The 19,167-nt window shown below is 36.4% G+C and overlaps 1 protein-coding gene across 1 annotated transcript in view; it reads right to left on the reverse strand.

Moving 5' to 3' along the window:
- Positions 1-19,167, reverse strand: part of LOC135728186 (lysophosphatidylcholine acyltransferase 1) — a 52,644-nt gene that overhangs the window by 30,955 nt on the left and 2,522 nt on the right. Inside the window, exon 2 of the mRNA XM_065246326.2 lies at positions 1,078-1,217. Coding sequence (XP_065102398.2) covers positions 1,078-1,217 — 140 coding nt within the window. The remainder of the gene's footprint in view (positions 1-1,077; positions 1,218-19,167) is intronic.

The following is a 19,167-nucleotide window of genomic DNA, read 5'->3' on the forward strand; positions in this document are numbered from 1 at the left end:
CGGGTTCATATGAGGTTATTATTAGTTACTAACATTACCGGACTTAATCTGCATTGCTATTAAAAAGTGTTTAATTAGAGGCTGCCTATAAACAGGGTATGTTTCCCAAAGGGGATCTTGAATAAGCCATTGGAAAGATGGCAGCATGTGCGTATTATGAGTGTATGTCATTAGATTAATGTGACCATCATCTATCTAGTGAAAGTCACATCACACTTACTGCATTATACAATCAATGACATCCAGCTGAATCACTATACCTATGAGTCATTTCATGTAAGACTAGTTGTTAATATAATTGATGGAAAACATTTGTCCCTGATGAATGCGCTTTGCTTAGCTGAAAGCAAGTCATTTGTAGGTTGATAGCCATGAAAATGAAAGTACTGTGTCAATTAGGCATAAAAGTCATAATGGTTCTGGATTCCACTTATAGGAAAAGTTCATTAAAAAATATCTCAATTTACTTCCTTTAACACTAACAAATTGTATATTAAAATGTCATAATCTTCTAGCTTATTTGGCAATTAAATGTATCTTATTCACAACATTTTTTTTTAAGTTCGACTAAACTGTGTTGTATGTTTAAAGGTGTAGACTTAATTGAAGTACAACACAACTAAGTAGTAGTGCAAAGAAAGATGTTAACAATTATCCACTTTTGTTTCTTTTCACTAATTAAACCGGTTTTGTTTAAGAACCTATACAAATTTCCAACAGTGCAGTTAGGCGTATTGATTTTAGTTCAATACGCCCATAAGATTGATACACCCATCACATTCCTGATTAATGTATCAGTGGATCAACGTAAACTCAAAGACATCGCACCAAAAACCCCTGTAGCAACACAAGATGGTAAAGAGTAAAGTTTGTCTTCAATAAGTAAATATGTAAGGCTGGCATTTTGCGTAGTTTATCTATTATGTTTTCCTATTCCTAAACTATTTGTTTAGTGCGGTATATTTTTATTGGCATTTAGAGCTGTGTTCATGTCCCAGTTTTCGGTTTTCTGCTGAACGAATTCCTCCAGGGGATTAATATTAATGTGTGTTTAAATAGAGGAAGAGAAGATCTCACTTTCTCCATAAGCATTGAGGCTCCACCGCAGACTCGGAGCGACCCACGGTAGCGATGAAGGCGAACGGCCAGGCCAATAGCATCATGAATGCAGCTAGCAAGAGCCGGATGGGACATAGCGTAACAGTCATCAAACCAATCTGCAAAAAAATTACAAGATTTAACTGATTAAATATTGTTTCCAAAAATCAAAAGGCTTTTTAAAGGGTGATACAAAGAAATTGTACCATGACAAAATAACATTTAAAAAATAATAATAATAAATAACTTGTTTTGACCTACTGACACAAGACAGATACATAAGTCATGTTGGAAATATTGTATTTACACATTATGCATGGTTGTTTTTTATAATAAAATAAACAATTCAATTTAATAAATCATAAATTAAAGTGGCAGTTTGTACATTTTGACATTCTACTGTCATGTGTTATTAGAACATTACTTTACATTGTTGAAAACTGCGATTCTTGCTAAATCCAAGCTAGGGATGTCAATTTATGCAATTTCCATATTTGATGATCGTTTAAATTAACAATCAATCAATCGAATATTCGTTTACTGTAATAGTGCAATAAGCCTTTACAGCAGTGGCATAGCTATAGCCAATGACATAAAAGTGTGGGTAAAAATGCCAGCTTCCTCACGCAAATTAAAAAAATGTTATTTTGTTGAAATAACATGCTAGTGGGATTGTAGAAAGAGTCAAAGTAGTTGGTATTTTGATAAAAATCATCAATTTAATCTTGTAATGAAATATAATGACTAATAGACACAGTATAACTCCGCCTCGCATGCAAGTCAGTGCGTCCATGACAAAATAAAAGTTTCATTATCATCAAGTGTTATTTTTCTAGTTGTTCACCTCGCTTTCCGAGTCGTTGATACACCAACTTGTTGTAATTATATCCAAGAAGCACACGAAGGGCACTTTTACCGTTGTCAAGTCAGCTTAGACCAGCAGCGTATTAGCAAAGATGCTTATATAATGTAGATGGCAACCTTCCATTAGAAAACCCGCAACAGTGTTTAGCATGTAGCGCTTCAGCCAGTCAATAATGATGATCAATGATATATGTTGCAGGCGTTCAGAGTGTAACGACAGTCAGTTACAGTTTACATTTAAGTTTCTTGCCAGAATTTAAATTTTACATTTCAATCTGTCCTATAAAAACTCCTTCCCTATGTATAGCAGCGTTGCTATGCTAATCTTGCAGGCTTCCCTGGCCTGAAGAGGGTCTTTGCTTTCAGTATCCTAACCGTATTTGCATTTTCAGCATCAGACCCTCTCAGATCCACTGCGGATAATATTTTGTTGCGTTTGCAGCCAGCCTCGTCTCGAATGACGTTAAAAAGCCCAGGTGTGTGTTTGGCATCGAGCATCATTGTGATCATGGCTAGTTTAACTTCTGCTCGCATGTTTACCCCGGCGGTATATGTGCTTGCTTTTTCAACAATCGTTAAAGGAATAGTCTACCCTTTTGCCATATTAAACTATGTTATTACCTCAACTTAGACGAATTCATATATATCTATATTTTTTCAATGCGTGCACTGTACAGCGCGTCGTGAATGTGTTAGCATTTAGCCTAGCCCCATTCATTCCTATGGTACCAAACAGGGAAGCCATTAGGGATGCCACAATTCTCAATACATTATTGAACCGTTCGGTTCGACCCCCACGGTCCAATACGCGCAGGTGAATTGCGGTTTTTCGGTTTATCCATCCAAATCTGTCAGTTTTATATTCCCTGCACTTTTGTTAATGTGCGCATGCGCGTGATCTGCACGCTTATAAACGCCACAGCAAGTTGATATCCAGTCACTGTGCGCTAGCTGCGTTAAACTCTGCTTGAACTCTGCTTGCAATGCTGGTGTCAGATTTCATTCACGTGCACACACACCCAACAGAAGTACAACAACAAAAAGAAGCAGCACGACTGTCTTTTAAATCTGAGGTGTGGATTAATTATTTGCGCGTGTAGATTACATACAACATCAATGTAAAGATGCAAATTCGCGTCGGGCAATGCGAATGACGCAAATTGGGCTTGTTATTGATGCAAACGCGCGTTATTTGCCTCAAACACGTCTTCTGCGCAAGTTGAAAAAGTTTAACTCAAGAAGAGAATGCGCCTGATGCTAAAATAATTCCCACCAGTAATGTTGATTGAGGAACGCATTTTTGGTTTCTACACAGACAGCATGGTGTTGGATTTAACAGTAGTGCAGTAAGGTATAGCCTTCATTTACAATAAAGTTTAATTTACTAAGTACAGGTATATAAAATGGCCAATTTATGTAATGTAATGAATTCACATGTTCCCCAGTTTAAATAGGATATTATTTTTATATGTCTTTATTTAATTATATCTTATATTATTGTATCAGTACACTAGAAATATGTAAGATGATTTTTGCATTTACATAAAATAAAGAGAAATGCAATTAAAACCAGTATTTTTTTCTTCTTAACATCTCAATGTTCCTGTTACCTAAGCATAGAATAATTAAAAACACTTTAATAGGCCAAGGCATCAGAACCGAGACCGAACCGTAAACCGTGAACAAGAACCGAAATATGTATTGAACCGTGAACTAAGTGTATTGTTGCATCACTAGAAGCCATCAAACACTTCCGTGTTTTCCCTATTTAAAGACTGTCACATGAGAAGTTATACCAGCAAGTATGGTGCCACAAAATAAAACCTTTTTTTGGTACCATAGGAATGAGTGGGGCTAGGGTAAATGCTAACACATTCACAACGCGCTGTACAGTGCACGCATTGAAAAAAGATAGGTATGTATTAATTCGTCTAGGTTGAGGTAATAACTAGGGATGCACCGAAATGAAAATTCTTGGCCGAAACCGAAAATGAGGAAACCAAGGCCGAAAAACCGAAACCGAAACACCGAAATAAATTATTATGCCAATTATTAGTACAAATGCATTTATGGCTATCACTGTGTATTAACTTTACTAGGGGTGTGTGACAGATCACAAAACTCACGGTTCAGATCACATTACAGTTTTTGAGGCATGAATCGGATTATTTTTCAGATCAGCAAAAAGGGGGTGGGGAAAATCTAATAACAAATAAAGAAATTACAAACATTTATAAAAAAGAACAAAGCTGCACATTAATAAGGGCTAACATTAGCATTTGGTACAGAAATCAAATTAAATGAGTCAAAACACTGTCTTTATTGTATAAATTAAATATATTATTATTTTTAGAGCTATTTGTCTCTTTGTTAGACTTCAGTAGGTTATTTGAGGTTACTGTAAGCAGAGACTGGTTTATGACTCTAATCTATACATACACTTAAAGGAACAGTATGTAAGAAATTTATATCAATTAATCATAAAATGGCCCTGATATGTCACTAGACATTTAGAAATCATTTTCATTTCAAATACTTATATCACTGACAACAGTGGTCTGGCCAGGATATTGTCATTTAAAAAGTGGAGTTGCAGCCCTCAACTGATGTTTATGTTGTCATTTTGTGTATTGGCCACTAGTTGGGTGATTGCAGTACCAGCTTTAGCCACAAGTTTTGTTATTGCAATACCAGTTTTGGCCACAATCCTACATACTGTTCCTTTAAGACATAAACAAATGTTTTTATTAGAAAAAGAATACTTTGGAGATAATTTTGTTTATATGTGCCCTGTCAATAACAGAAAGATTTTACGTTCGCTTGTTTGCATCTCACTCGTGCGTGCACTATTGAGGGCACTTAAACGCGTGCGCACACAGAGAACGAAGGCGAATCCCAAACAGCACAGCATAAAAACGTTACGTTGTTTTTCATTACTTTATTCGGCACATGTATGTTAATGGACTATACAGTATGAGACACATTTGCGCGACTCTCTCTAAAGTTTACACATCAAGAGTTCTGATCTTTGAAGAGAGTACTCACTGTGATGATCACGTCTGGACCGGACACAACCGCATGTGCCTCTGTGCGTCCTTCAGCGCCTTTTTGCGGTTAAATACGTCCACGCCGCATACATGTTGCTTCAGACAAGCACGTGCAGGTCGCGGTTTCTGTTTGCGTCATCACAACATTTCGGCGGTATTGTTTCGGTGATAAAAGTCTTTCGGCCGAAAGCCGAAAATGCTCTTTTGGGCTATTTTGGGCCGAAAATTTTCGGTGGCCGAATATTCGGTGCATCCCTAGTAATAACATAGTTTAATATGGCAAATGGGTAGATTATTCCTATAAGTTTAATAGATAAAATTTTTATCGACAATTAATCAAAGATCGATTAATTTTTAACATCCCTTATCCAAGGCGACAGTTCAATTTACAGATCATTATTATAAGCTCATGTGATGCACCGAAATGAAAATTCTAGCCTAGGCCAAATCTGATACAGAAAATTCTGGATTCAAACTAAAAAGACTTGAAAAAATAATACAATTATTATTATTATTTTTTTTTATAAATGTATTAAAGGGACCATTTAACATGTCCGCCCCAAAAAAAATCAATTCATACTCCACACGCCAAACAGACGGGGGCAGTATACCTCCAGAAAAGTGAGTTGGTCTATTTTAATTTAGCAGCTGCAAATTCAGCAGCATATATCAAGTTTGATTTACATTAGCAACTAAGTTATCATTAGTCACAAAAAAAACATTCGGTCTCATTAAAATTGCAATGTTTTCCGCTACGTTTCGTGCGTCCATTTGGTGTTCATTATAATCGAAGACATTTCAAGCTTCTAAGCTAATGTTACATTTTAGCATCAGCTTGGTAGATAACGGGTGAAAACCGGATCGGATCCGTGGGTAGAGCTAACTATTAAACGTTAACAGCTAAGGATGCGCAATAATTCGCATGCGATAGTCATTGCGCTTCTCGTCAGTGAAGCCGGTTTATTGATTAAAAGTGAATCGCCATCAGCTGCTTTCAGATGGAGCCACATTTACTGCACAAAGCCGTAGTTCATGTACAAGCTGAGCATAGGTTATGGCAATGCCTATTATAAGTGAACTTCTAGCGAAATACTAACAGCATCTTACTTACCAATCGAAAAGAAAAGTTGTCATTTCGGAGTCGAACCTCATTTCTTTCATGTTCATTAGTTGTCTCCAGCGATGAAAAGCAGTGCCAGTATTTACTCTGGTTCGGTTACTTTATTTATCATATTTTATTTGTGATTCCGAGCGCGTTGTTCCCTGCAGCAAATGTTTGTGGTAGTGGTAAATGTCTCTTGCTTTAGCCATTCTTCCGCTCTCTTCCCTGAACTGAAATACGTCCGAAACCCCTATTGCAAGGCAGGAAGGCATCAAGGCATGTCCGAATCCATGGCTGTCCGAATTGCATTTCTCTGAGCTGCATTCATAAATCTTAAATCAACAAGTCAGCTGCCTTAGTTTTCGGACGCAGCGGTAGGGCTGTACTCCCACTTATTCGTGTATTGCAGTTTGGCTGGCGGTTATGTGCGTGGCCCGCATACCGCCTCCCATGGTCGAAACTGGTATTACAACACCAGTCGGGCTGTAGCTAGTAATTTAGCATGCTAATTCAGATTGATATTTCTGCAGCCCTATACCTTGTCATTTTTTTAATGACATCTTTGCCCTTATTTCTTCTCATTCTTTTGATGCGTGTAACAAATTTTTAAAAATCTTTTACCTCAATTATTACAAATGGCACCTTTAATATGACTACAAACCAATTGCTACAAATCAATAAAATAATCAACTTTTTAACAAAATAATCAACTTTTTAATAAAATAATCAACAAAAACTTTTTTGAAAGCAACACGGACAAAATTGGATAGAAATAAAACTAAACGAAATAATGTCATGTTGTTATATGCAACAAATTACATTTTAACAGCTTTTTATTTAAATAATGTAAAGTCGATAACTCCATTTTCGGCGGGTAAAATTCCGGTGCATTCCTAGTTGTAAATCTTGGTAAAGTAAGGATACATTTTTGAATACTGGTCATTCAAGTTCACGCTCAGTTACAGATTGCAACTTTAATTTCTAGTTAATAAAACACTACCTTTTAGTAGTGTTTTAACTGACACAAGGAAATGAAACAAATTTTTGTTACAAACACTTCATTGGCTGTGTCAATAACTGTAAGATGCCCAAATATTTGATTAACAGGCCAGTCAAATATATAATCCTATTGCTAGTTCACTTAATATGAAGTCTAGAAAAGGGGGATATTGGAATTCAGTAACCTTACACTGGGATCTTGAAAAAATACTATATCACTATATAATAGAATATCTTATCTATAGACTACCGTAATGGGTCCAGAGGATATCTTGTGTCAATATTTGCGCTGTTCCTATCAGCACTAGGCTGTATTTGCACACTGATAGCTTTTAAAGTGACCAATTAACAAAACTGGCACTACGTGGTTTGGAAGAGGTTCAGAATGCCTTGATAGTTTCCACCGAGCCGATTTAATACAGTTGATCACAGACCAACATGCTGCCAAATCCCATATCAGCAAGCAGAGGCGTGGGATGAGCACTTCTAAAAATACACTGCTGTCCATGAAAGAGCACAGGAATGAATCAAACGATTGAAGAATCATTCTGCTGGTTCGTGCAGGAAACACTTCAAGCAACAATCCTGTCCTACATTAATTTTGCCAGCCGTGAGGTGAAGGGAATATTTCACAATGTTTGTTATGTTAACATCAATACTTGTCAAATCTCAATGTTGAAAATAAGTTTTTGCACGTTAGAATGAGTAAATAAGAAACATTTTTCTAAGTGAATGATAATGGTTAGACACTACAGGCACATACAGACATGCTAGGACATTGTTGGGAATGCTGACATTCCAAAGCGATGGTTATCTTGCTTTCTTTTAATAGACACTATCCACCACTTAGAGGCTGTTTAAACTTGCTATTAATATGCATTTTGGTCAACATGAAGTAGACAAAGCTAAATACAGGTGTAAACAGGATATGAAACATTTTGAGCCTGTTTACTTTCGGCCACATTAAGAGGTAACTGAAATTATTCTGCCGGAAAAAAACACTTTCGGTGTTCAGCTGACGAAGTAAAAAGGCTGAATAAATTTAGCAGAAACTATAACTTTTTGATGATGCGATTAAATAGCAACCTGCGTAGAGTGAGAGGCAAGCGGTTTATCCAGCAAACAAAGGTGAAAACAAAACAGCACGCACTGCTTTCTGTGTTTAAATGTTAACAAACTGATCTTCTTGCAAAAAAAAACTTAGTGGATAGAAACATAAAAGATGGTGGCATAAAATATAAGTAACCCAGTGTTCTAAGCTATTTTATGTTCATTTTGAAGTGCACTGTATGTTGGTACAAGTAGTTTCATAATGGGCAGTGGTATAATAAAAATAAGGGGCAGTGCATGAATATTAGGGGGATTTCTTGACAAAAACGCAATATAATATACAAAACTATGTTATCAGTGTTGAATAAAGACCTTACAAAATCAACTGTATAGTTTTTATTACCTTAGAATGAGCCGTTTTATCTGCATACACCGGGGGTTCCCTTACAGGAAGTCACCATTATGTGCCACCATGTTTCTACAGTAGTCCTAAATGGACAAACGGCTTTACAGAGATTTATCGATTATTAAAATAATCTTTAGTTGCAGCCCTAAAATAAATTGCTCTACATATCATAATTAAAACTAAATTAGTATTATATACACAGTATATTCCATTACTGCGAAATAAAATGTCAGACGCCTGACGCACGCAACAGATTTTTCTATTCTGTCTATACTGTGGAATGTAAATAGTGGTCTGTGTCTCTCTGTGCTCATGCAGCAGCCGGTTTCTCACGTGATGTCTGTGTTTGACCCGCCAATTGCTTATAGCACAAACATCTTTGATCAGAAATAGAGCCCGACCGATATTCATTTTTTGGGGCCGATGCCGATACAGATATTAGGGAGTTAAAAAAGACCGATAACGATATATCGGCCGATATTCTTTATGTGTATATTATAGTACAGTACACATATACTACAGTATATTATACTACAGCAGGCTACTGTACATATAATACACTATATACATTAACAGAGTATACTATATATAAATACTTTTTTTGCAATGATCACTCACAAATGTGGTGATCAAACACTTAAAATGACGTGACAAAGATATGTAATATAGGCAGGTGTGTTTTACAAGTTAACAATAAACTTTATTATCCAAAATGATTCTAATATAAGTGCACAAAACAGTTAACTTGACTAATTATAAATAACTTTAAAACACAAACAAAACAAAATACATATAACTTAAATGATTGTCAGTTTTGACGAGAATAATGTTATATTGGGCTTATTTTGAAAATGGAAACTTATAAAGTCATTGTTTATTAGCTTTACAGTAAGTTATGTACTTCAAATTAATTAGAAACTTACTGTTAAGACGACAATGCTTTACTGACAACATACTGATGTAGGCTTATGTTTAATGTAATGCACAACGTTTTTATAACACGAACCCACAGTGTTCTGCCGGTACTTTAAACTTTTATAAAACTAAAGCGTCTTCTCTCCGCCTCTTTAATTTAGCGAGGGTGTAAAGTTGCGCAAGCTTATTTAATCAATTGCTTTGAAATGAGCATGTTCAGTAACAACACAAGCAGCTGTACTCCCACAGACTTCGCATCAGTTAAAGGGCGTACTTTCTCCACCTCGCGTCATTTCTTCCGCTTGCGTTTTAAACAACTCGAAAGTGGACAAAAGAGACGGATTAAAAACACCAAATGTAAACCGGAATGTGTCTTTCTCGCCCACTTTTAATCCAATCGACCAAAGCGCGTCTTAATACCAGGTGTAAAATGCTGTGAAGAAACCGCGTGGCTGCCTCCACCTGAACTGAGAGACTGACTGAAGTGAAGGGGGGTTGGCTGGTGTCACTACAGTGAGTGACCTGGGTCACCATTAGCAACCAGTAGGGCGCACTCTGCTGGACAAACAAGTACTTACATCTTTCAAAAGCATTTAATGTCTTCTGAAGGAACGTTCATATCGGCTTCATATCTGCGGCTTATACGCCGATACAGATATATCTGCGACAGGCTCATATCGGCCGATAAAATCGGCAAAACGATAAATCGGTCGGGCTCTAATCAGAAAGACGAGAAAGAGATGTGGTTAAGGTCTTATAGAAGGTAAAGTGCATCAAGACCTTAAAACAGACTATATGGTCATCACCTCATGCACCTGTCATATTTATAATATCTATCTAGAGCTCTGTCTCTCACAAGTACTTACCCTGCCTGTAGGTATGTGGATATATTAATACCTGTTCATTTTACATATTGCCTATTTTGAATGTACAGTACGCATAAATACAAAATACAATGAATGCATACTATAGCTTCAATAGTCTATAAAATTAATAACTCAATTAAAAACAAGATAATGTTATCAAGACTTATCTGTTGTTATCTTCTTGGCATTTTTACTTTAACATTAACTTCTCTCTCCCATATTTTTAAAACTGTAGTGAGCATTTAGTTAAAAGCTATAGTGAGTGGCAAATGTCGACAATTTTTTATATTCCAAAACAATATAAACTAGTGATGCACCGATGTATCGGCCGCTGATATTTATCGGCCGATTTTTGACGAATTTGAAACCATCGGCATATCGGCAATAGCACGAGAAAGGCCGATACCGATTGTTTATTAATTAACTGCATAAAGAAATCCATTATATGTAAAAAAAATGAGTTAATGTTGTTAATAAAATAAATGCTGAATAGCAAAAACCACCTTTGAAGGTTGTCATGCTGTCTTATTATATTTTTTTTGCTTAATTTGTGCCTCTCTTATTATGTTGGTCAGTTGAATGTTAATTAGATCCAATCCATGTTCAGTAAAAATAATTTGATGCAGAAATAAACTAGCTAATAGACCAACTGTATAGTATTGTATACAAGTGTTTAATATCGGCATCGGTATCGGCCAGAAGTTGTCTGTTTAAATCGGTATCGGCCTAAAAAAATCCTATCGGTGCATCCCTAATATAAACTAAAAAAACATGTATATCGTGAAATATACTGCTACCGTGAAATTAAATGACTCATTCTGGTTGATCATACTGCCCACCCCTAGTCAGATGTAGACAGTATTGTCTTATCTTGTATTAGAAAACCCTGATGTATCACCAAAATTCAATTTACTGCCCAGTCCTTTGCCCAACAACCATGGTAATGCCATGGTGCTTTTTGTTATTGAAAGGTTTATTTCATTATATTTTTTAATTCAGTAGAAAAGTTAGGTAAAAAAAAAAGGTCTAATTTATCAAGTAGGAAGCTATATAGCCTGAAGACCAAGAAATATATTGCCTGTTACACAGGAGAATGTCAACTATAAGGTCAACTACAAGTAATCCAGCAACATTAAGCAGTCACATATGAGTCAGACTTGTTGAACACTGCTCTATCTTCACTATCACAAGCGATTCTGGCTGTAAATATTTGCAATAATCAACATTCTACAACAAATCATATTTTTGACATGTTATCCCACACATATCAATGATTTGCCAAGAAAGTAAGATTTACATCACGGCTGAGCATGAACATAAAATCCTAAAATCACATGTTGTATTGTTTAACCAACTTCAACAGAGAAGAATCTATGATTTAGGGACTTTTTTTCTTTCACTTCACTGTGTGGGAAATAGAGCTGGGTATTGGCAAGGGCGTCAAAATACGATACATATCACGGTACATGGGTTACGATGCAATGCATCGCGATACGGTACAATACAATACGTTGCATGTTGAGATACATTGCAAACTTTTTGCAGCAATTTTTGTGTGAGCATATCAGTGAACACCCCTGACCACTCGAGATGGTCCTCACTGCGGAACACAACATCCAGAGGGCGGGGTTGGATCTAGATCCAACTCCTCCCACTTTATATACTTTGTTCCGCCAAATGAACCAGTATATTTGCGTTGTTGCAGCCCGCAATTAGTTGCAACCAGTGGTCACCAACGTTTGCTCTTATCAATTTAAGTGTACGTTTGATTAATAATATAGTTGAGAAAGATTCATAATTTAGAAAGTATCACAGTTAGGTGTAAGGGGAGGTAAGGACACGTTCGCGACAGTTTGATATCACTGAAGGGATTTATTTGTGCATTATCCCACTTATTACACAGCAATTCCTATACGAGTAAATATAAAAACAAATTTATTTTATATCTTTTATTAGCAAATTTAAAAAAAAGTAAACCATCTACGAGGGAAAACTGTTCCCTAATGGCTGTAAGCAAAGACGCGTTAAAACAAGTTCAAAGTCCATACAAGATAAACATTCAAATAATTAATTTCTAAATAACATGCCATAGCCTATATATTTTAATAATTACGCATATTTATACTGTATTCATTCATAGGTCTTAAACTGCATGTGGTAAGATTACTCCTAGTAGGCTTACACAAAATGTTTTACTCCAAAACATTATAGAAAAAAAAACTTACATTTCACCATAAAGGCACTACTTTTATTGTAGTCATAAGTAAAGTTATTTTTTTATGTCAAAATAATAACTTAATTTAGTTACAACTTAATGCGGAAATGGTAACGCAGCAACACGTGTATGACGTGTCTTGTGGTAAAACTTCCGACCAATGAGATCTCTGGATCGGGATCCAGCTCCGCCCCTGGATCTAAATGCAACCCCGCCCCCTGGATGTCGTGTTCTGCAGTGAGGCGCTACTGGACCACTCGGTGAGTTTCACGTCTTTATAAACGAAAGTTTAATGCACGTTAGGAAGGATTGATCCAGTGCACCTATGCAGCCATTGTGGGGGTAGGGGTTAATACCACAGAAACCGAAAATTCTTGGGCCAGCATCATATGTCCAAATTTCAGTCAAAAACTTTCTATTTCATCATAAACAATCTGAAAACAGGGCTTTAAGTGTAAAATACCAAATTTGTCCTTTAATTAAAGGAGGACCAGTATAAATAAAGAATCATAGTTAAATGATGGGTCTGACTTTGTTTACTAATTTCAATCTTTTATAATTCCACATTAATGTTTTTTTACACCATCACTCGTTTTCAAATTTGTGAAGGCAATTTTTGGACTATTCGAGTAACAATTTGAATAAGAAATAATTTGTGTCGAACATGGCCATCCTTGCATAGCCGCGGTGAGAATACTTTGAAAGCTCCGCGGAAGCGTGTGTGCGAGAGGTGAACGCGGAAAAAAGGTATACCTGGCTTTTAAAATAAAACTCGACCCTCATGTAGTGCTTACTTGCACTTGTCACATACTTGATGTAGGCAACAATATTTCTGAAAAAGTGGATCGTGGAAAAATGTTAATTCAAAAAAGTTCAAGATCAAATAGTCACACCCCTATTTATAAGTTTAAAAGGTGAAAAAAATCCTAAACTGCACTTCCTTAATAATGCAAATCCAACACATCTTTGTACGAACATGTTCATTTAATCGGAGACATGCGGAAAGTGGGAAAACATGGGCGTGAATTCCAAATGGTGTTTTTGTGGCCTTAAAGGGAACTTCGCAAAGGGAATGTTGCATAAACAGTCGATCCAAAAAAAGGGAAAAAGACGCTGTATTTTATTGCTTAGTCCGCCAAGTGTATTTTAATTGGCCACACTATGAAACACTATTGCGCAAGTTATTACATCAAGAGTTGTGATCTTTGAAGGGAATAGGGCATAGGGATGATCAATTTCGATTTGAATTTCCCTTTATCTTTTTGTGAGCGGTAGACGGGTAAGAAAAAGCTTGTTATAAAGGTCAACCAATATGTGTTTTTCAGGGCCGATGTCGATACCGATTATTACAGATCGAGTAGACCGATGACTAATAATAATAAATAATAATTAGGGGTGTAAGGGTGCAAAAAAAAATTCACGGTTCGCTGGGTACCTCGGTTTTGAAGCCACGGTAATAAAATATATATACAATAAAAAGGAATAATAAATAAAATACTGCTGCAAAGTTCTCCACTAAATAACATACTTTTTTATATAATTTTATAACAGTAGGTAAATCTTTTCTTAACCTTCTCTTAAACTTTTTCAACTAAAACCTTGCAATAAACTAACAAATTAAGTTCCTGAATACATTTATGAACTATTAGCCTACGTTTTTGACACCAAAAAAATTTCTGTTTTGATTTATTTTGGATTGTTTTAAGTCACAGTATTGAATTGGTTATGTACCATCTCTGTATAAAAATATTATTACTGCTCTATGTGTAACTGCATAGCGAGCAACATGATGATATACTTATGATATACATATTGAGATTAGAGAGTTGCATACATAGCCATCTTTTATTTTTTGCACGTTTCTCCTAATCTTTGCTTGTGTTGCCAATGTAAGCTGTGACTTAAACTAACGAACCCCTCCGCAGCTGAGTAACAGCCGAGTAAACCCAGGTTACAGCTCTTCTCTGTCCCGACCAGATTAACCGATCGCATTGTGACAATGATATGATTGAAGTGAGGTGCAGATAAAAAACCTGAACACGCATTCCTTGTTCTCCCTGTCACAGAAAGCGTGTCTCATGATTGCGTAGCAACGAAAGAAGCGCAACCTCTAACGCATTTTTGAAAGAACAAACGGAACGTTGATACGCGTTTAACACACGCTTTTAGACACGACACATAAGCGGCCCCATAAACGTTTATATCAATAATCAAAAAAATATTTAACTAAGTAAATACAAATCTTTCTGCAGGCCAAATTATGTTTTATGTTTGACAGAAGACTTGCGCTGAACGCGGAGACTTCCGCCACTTAATATGTTTGTGTGGAAACACACACAACATATTATGTTCCACCTATGTTCCGCAAACAAAAGATTGCATTCAGCCATTCAGTGCACATGTGCAAAAAGCCCTGTATCGAAACGGTCTGGTATGGCAACAAATGTATACATATATGTTTTACTATTAAAACTATTAAAAAATGTATTGAATTAAATATTAATTACTTTCTGATGACTTTATCATTGCATATATAGTAAAACTATTCAGTTAATCATGTTGCACATCAATGGATGAACTATCCTATGGATATAGCGATTAACTATATCTAATATCACTACGCCTGCTGTAGCCATGTTCCTAGGGCTGGGAAAAAAAATTCGATTAATCGTTTTTTTTTAAACGTGGTCGATTCAAAATCGATTCTCAAAGAGCAGAATCAATTTTTTTTCTTTCAGATTTATTTCCTTAAACATTGAACGTAAGATTAATGTTAATCTAATTACTAGTCTTCTTCACTAGATGTCACCATCAAGTCAGAGGTATGGAAGCATTTTAGATTTCGCAAGCAAGACGACGACAATAGTGTTGTGGCTTTTAATTTCTTTTTATTAATTACCCACTTGTAAACTGCTGTTCACTGTTCTTGAAAAAAAAAAAAACGTACCTGAGAACAGGAATCGAAAATTGAATAGAATCGAAATTGAATCGATAGCTTGTGAATCGAAATCGAATCGATCTGGAACATCTGAATCGATACTAGGGATGCACCGAATCCAGATTTTTTTAGCCCGAAATTTTGCCAATACAAAGCCAATAGGGCCTCTAACCACTATGTTTAATCAGCTATTCTTGTTGTTGTTTTGATACTGTTGGTTTTTTAACAAACAAAAAAACTGGATTTCTATGTAAACCAACTGTTCCTGCTCATCCCCACACCAGATATACCCACCATTTAAAAGTGGTTCAGTGGGTCACAAAACTCACAGTTTGGATCATTCAGTTAGAGATTGGATCATTTTTTCGATCAGAAAAACAGGGGCTACTGTCGCTTTAAGAGCGATTCTGCACAGAATCACTCTCTTCACTGCCCGTACAATCTATATCACTTTAAAGCTTGCTGCAAGAGATTTAATTTTCTTACGTGAGGATAGTAATGACTGACAGGACGAAGTTGGAGGATTTGCACAAAAATCCATGACAAATCAGTACGGATTGCATCCTGTACTGCGGCTTCGCCCGATCGTGAAAGTGAAAGTAAAACTCGAGCGCTCGCTCAAACGCAATTTAAATACCCAATGCCTGAATTTCATGCACCACAATTACCCATCCAAATTTGTGAGAGGATACATAAGCATTTAAATATATCAAGATCAAGATAGCCCGACGGGCAGAGCGGGGATGCATTTTGATAGCCTGACTGCAAAGCACAATGAAAGCGATGCGGTGCGATGCGTTAGTTTTTCCAGGTGCGTCCACAAAATGTGAAACGCCCCTAAGGCTCACCGAAAAAAAAATACACTTATCTCCACGTCAGCACCTGATGTGTGTAATCAACGGCCGCGTGACGTCGACCAGCGTAGCGCAAGCTTAGGGTTCGGTGGAAAAAAAATCTAAGATTCGGCCGAACCCGAACCCCGTCAAAAAGCCCAGTATTTTTCGTTGGTTTTAGTAAACGATGTGATTACAGAAGAGCCACATTTTAAATAGGAAAAATATTGAAACTCTTTGGTTATTTTTTTTGCGCGATCCTAATTGTCTAATCAGATTCAATGGATTATGCTAAGCTATGCTAAAAGTAGGGGTGGGCGATACACTGGTATGATAGTAATTACCGATATTGTGTCACGCCTAGGGTTGTAACGGTATGAAATTTTCACGGTATGATAATCGTCTCGGAAACTATCACGGTGTTCGTAGTTTCACGGTATATGTTATAAAATTATTATTTGTATTATAATCATCAGCTATAATGACCCTTAAATGAATGAAAACAGATATATAAAAAAAAAAAAAGGAAAATAAAGCTGCATCACTCATTTGAACAAAATAAGAAATAAGTTATTTCTCTTTAGATATTGCCTATGTATAATCAACTTAAAATTTACTTGTAATATAAATCACTTAAATGTGCTTTAGTGTTTTAAGAGAACGAGACTGAGAGCGAGAGGTTCCCAGCGTTCACCTGTAAACAAAACAGACATGTGCGCTTATAAACAACACTTTATCAGGCATTATACTGAGATTAAACGACAAGAAAATGCCATCAAGACTTTTCTGAAGACAGTTCACTTCAGAGGTGCATTTATATAACAGCTTTGTGTCCGAAAAAAGATCGGCCGAAAATTAAACACACATCCGTTTCCGATTTATGGCCGATTTTCATGACTGGATTTTGGGATTCCTTCTGCATCACGGAAATAATACTGCTTTAAATTACAAACAAAACACACCTTTATCTGTAAAGAGGGATGTGTTTGCGAATATGGTAGCACATGTTCGACGTACTTTCTCCTTTTGCAGCCACTCTTCGTCCACATTTCTTGCAAACTGGATATCCATCTTTAAGGACAACACATGCTCATTTTTGGGATACCCAAAGTATTCCCATAATGCAGATTTTAACTTTTTCTCAGCAGGGGATAGAGGTTAGATTTTGTGTTCTTTGGCCATGAAATTTTCTCTGCTGTACAGAGAAAAGCTATAGGAGTGGTGTCTAGCAGTCATGTGAAATGAAGTATATATGCGCAGAAGCACAGATGAGATTTCCTTTATTATATTTTTTTCCAAAACCGGTATTAAGCAAATGTTTACGGTATGATAACCGTGCATGTTAATATCATGGTATACCGTCATACCGTTACAACCCTAGTCACGCCATGATATGGATTTTGCAAAACCGTTGATACCGGTGTTACATATTTTAAATTCTATTTTTGCACTTATCAGGGTTCCCGAGGGGTGTTAAAAAAACGAACCTTCAGAAAGTTATACTTAAGGCCTTAAAACGCCAAGATCTTCATCCTAGGACTTAAATTTAACATTATGAATGTTATTTTTTTAAGACCCCGCGGGAGTTTACCCAATTTAAGTGTCATACCTCCGTTCCTGAGATGCGCTGTCCAAAGAAACACAAAACGAAAAGCTCCGATCGCACTTCAATCCATTTTTAATCATCATTTTTTTAAGACGATGCACATCATAGTGCACGCAAATCCTGCCAAAGTCTATATTTCAGGTGTTGTGATCTGTATACAGTGAGTTTGGTGAGAAACAAGCCCGTGGCTTACCTAAGCATTGCAAGGTTCTGAACATAAGAGGACCCAGAAGTGAACAAAATCAACACTGCTTTATTGAAAATCAACTTAAACAGTTGGGCTGTCGAGTCCCAAGGCACCAACAGCGCGTCAACAGTGTTATACATTTAGGAGGCTTTTTGACCTCACTGCTTCAAAGGTGTTTAACGTTGTTACTCCCTTTTCACTCAGATCTGCTCTCTACTGCGCCCTGCACGCGCTCTACAGATAACAGCAGCGATTGGAGGATGGAAAGCAAGAAATTACCGTAATAAACCATAATTTGCCAAAAAGTGCAATTTATCTTCTTTGAGGAACCATTCGTTTTTTGATAGCGCAAATGGTTGAGGAGTTACGGTTAAATGAATAACGCTTTCAGAGTGCTTTAGCGGATAACGTAAGCAACATACCAAACACATTAAAACAGCCTTTAATGGTAAATTTCGTTTTCTTAATGCAGATTTATTAATTAGAGAGGCTATTAAACAATACATAGTGCACATTTAAGCATAAAACGTATGAGTGGAGTGCATTTGGCACTGTGAATCTGCTGGTTAATTAAATTAAATGCAATAAATACATTTATTAATATAACTAACTTGTATTAATAAACTGCATTTATTAATGCGTTCAGGGATTAATAATAATTTAAAGTGAGATGGCACTTTAAATTGTTTAAACTGTTTATTATTCTGGCCGGTAAAAAATATTTTTGGCTGGTGGATTTTTTCATCTACCAGTCCCTGTGGCAGGTGAGTCAAAAAGTTAATTTCGGACCCTGCAAGCACTGCATTTAAACAGTTGTGTAATTCAAAAGTGAAAGTAAAATGTGCACGTCTGCATGCGCATTTATAAGCCCCTCCCACCCGGTGAAACCGGGATCACCGGGTTTGTGACGCGCCGATTAACCGGTGCGAAAATTCTGTCACAGCGGTAACTAAGGTTTACTACAGTGTGACTCCAAAATGTTTTACCTCATATGGCAACATACAGTAATACCGCTATATCGGCTGAAGAGTGGAAAATACC

The sequence above is a fragment of the Paramisgurnus dabryanus genome, chromosome 13, assembly GCF_030506205.2.
Source record: "Paramisgurnus dabryanus chromosome 13, PD_genome_1.1, whole genome shotgun sequence".
Taxonomy (NCBI): domain Eukaryota; kingdom Metazoa; phylum Chordata; class Actinopteri; order Cypriniformes; family Cobitidae; genus Paramisgurnus; species Paramisgurnus dabryanus.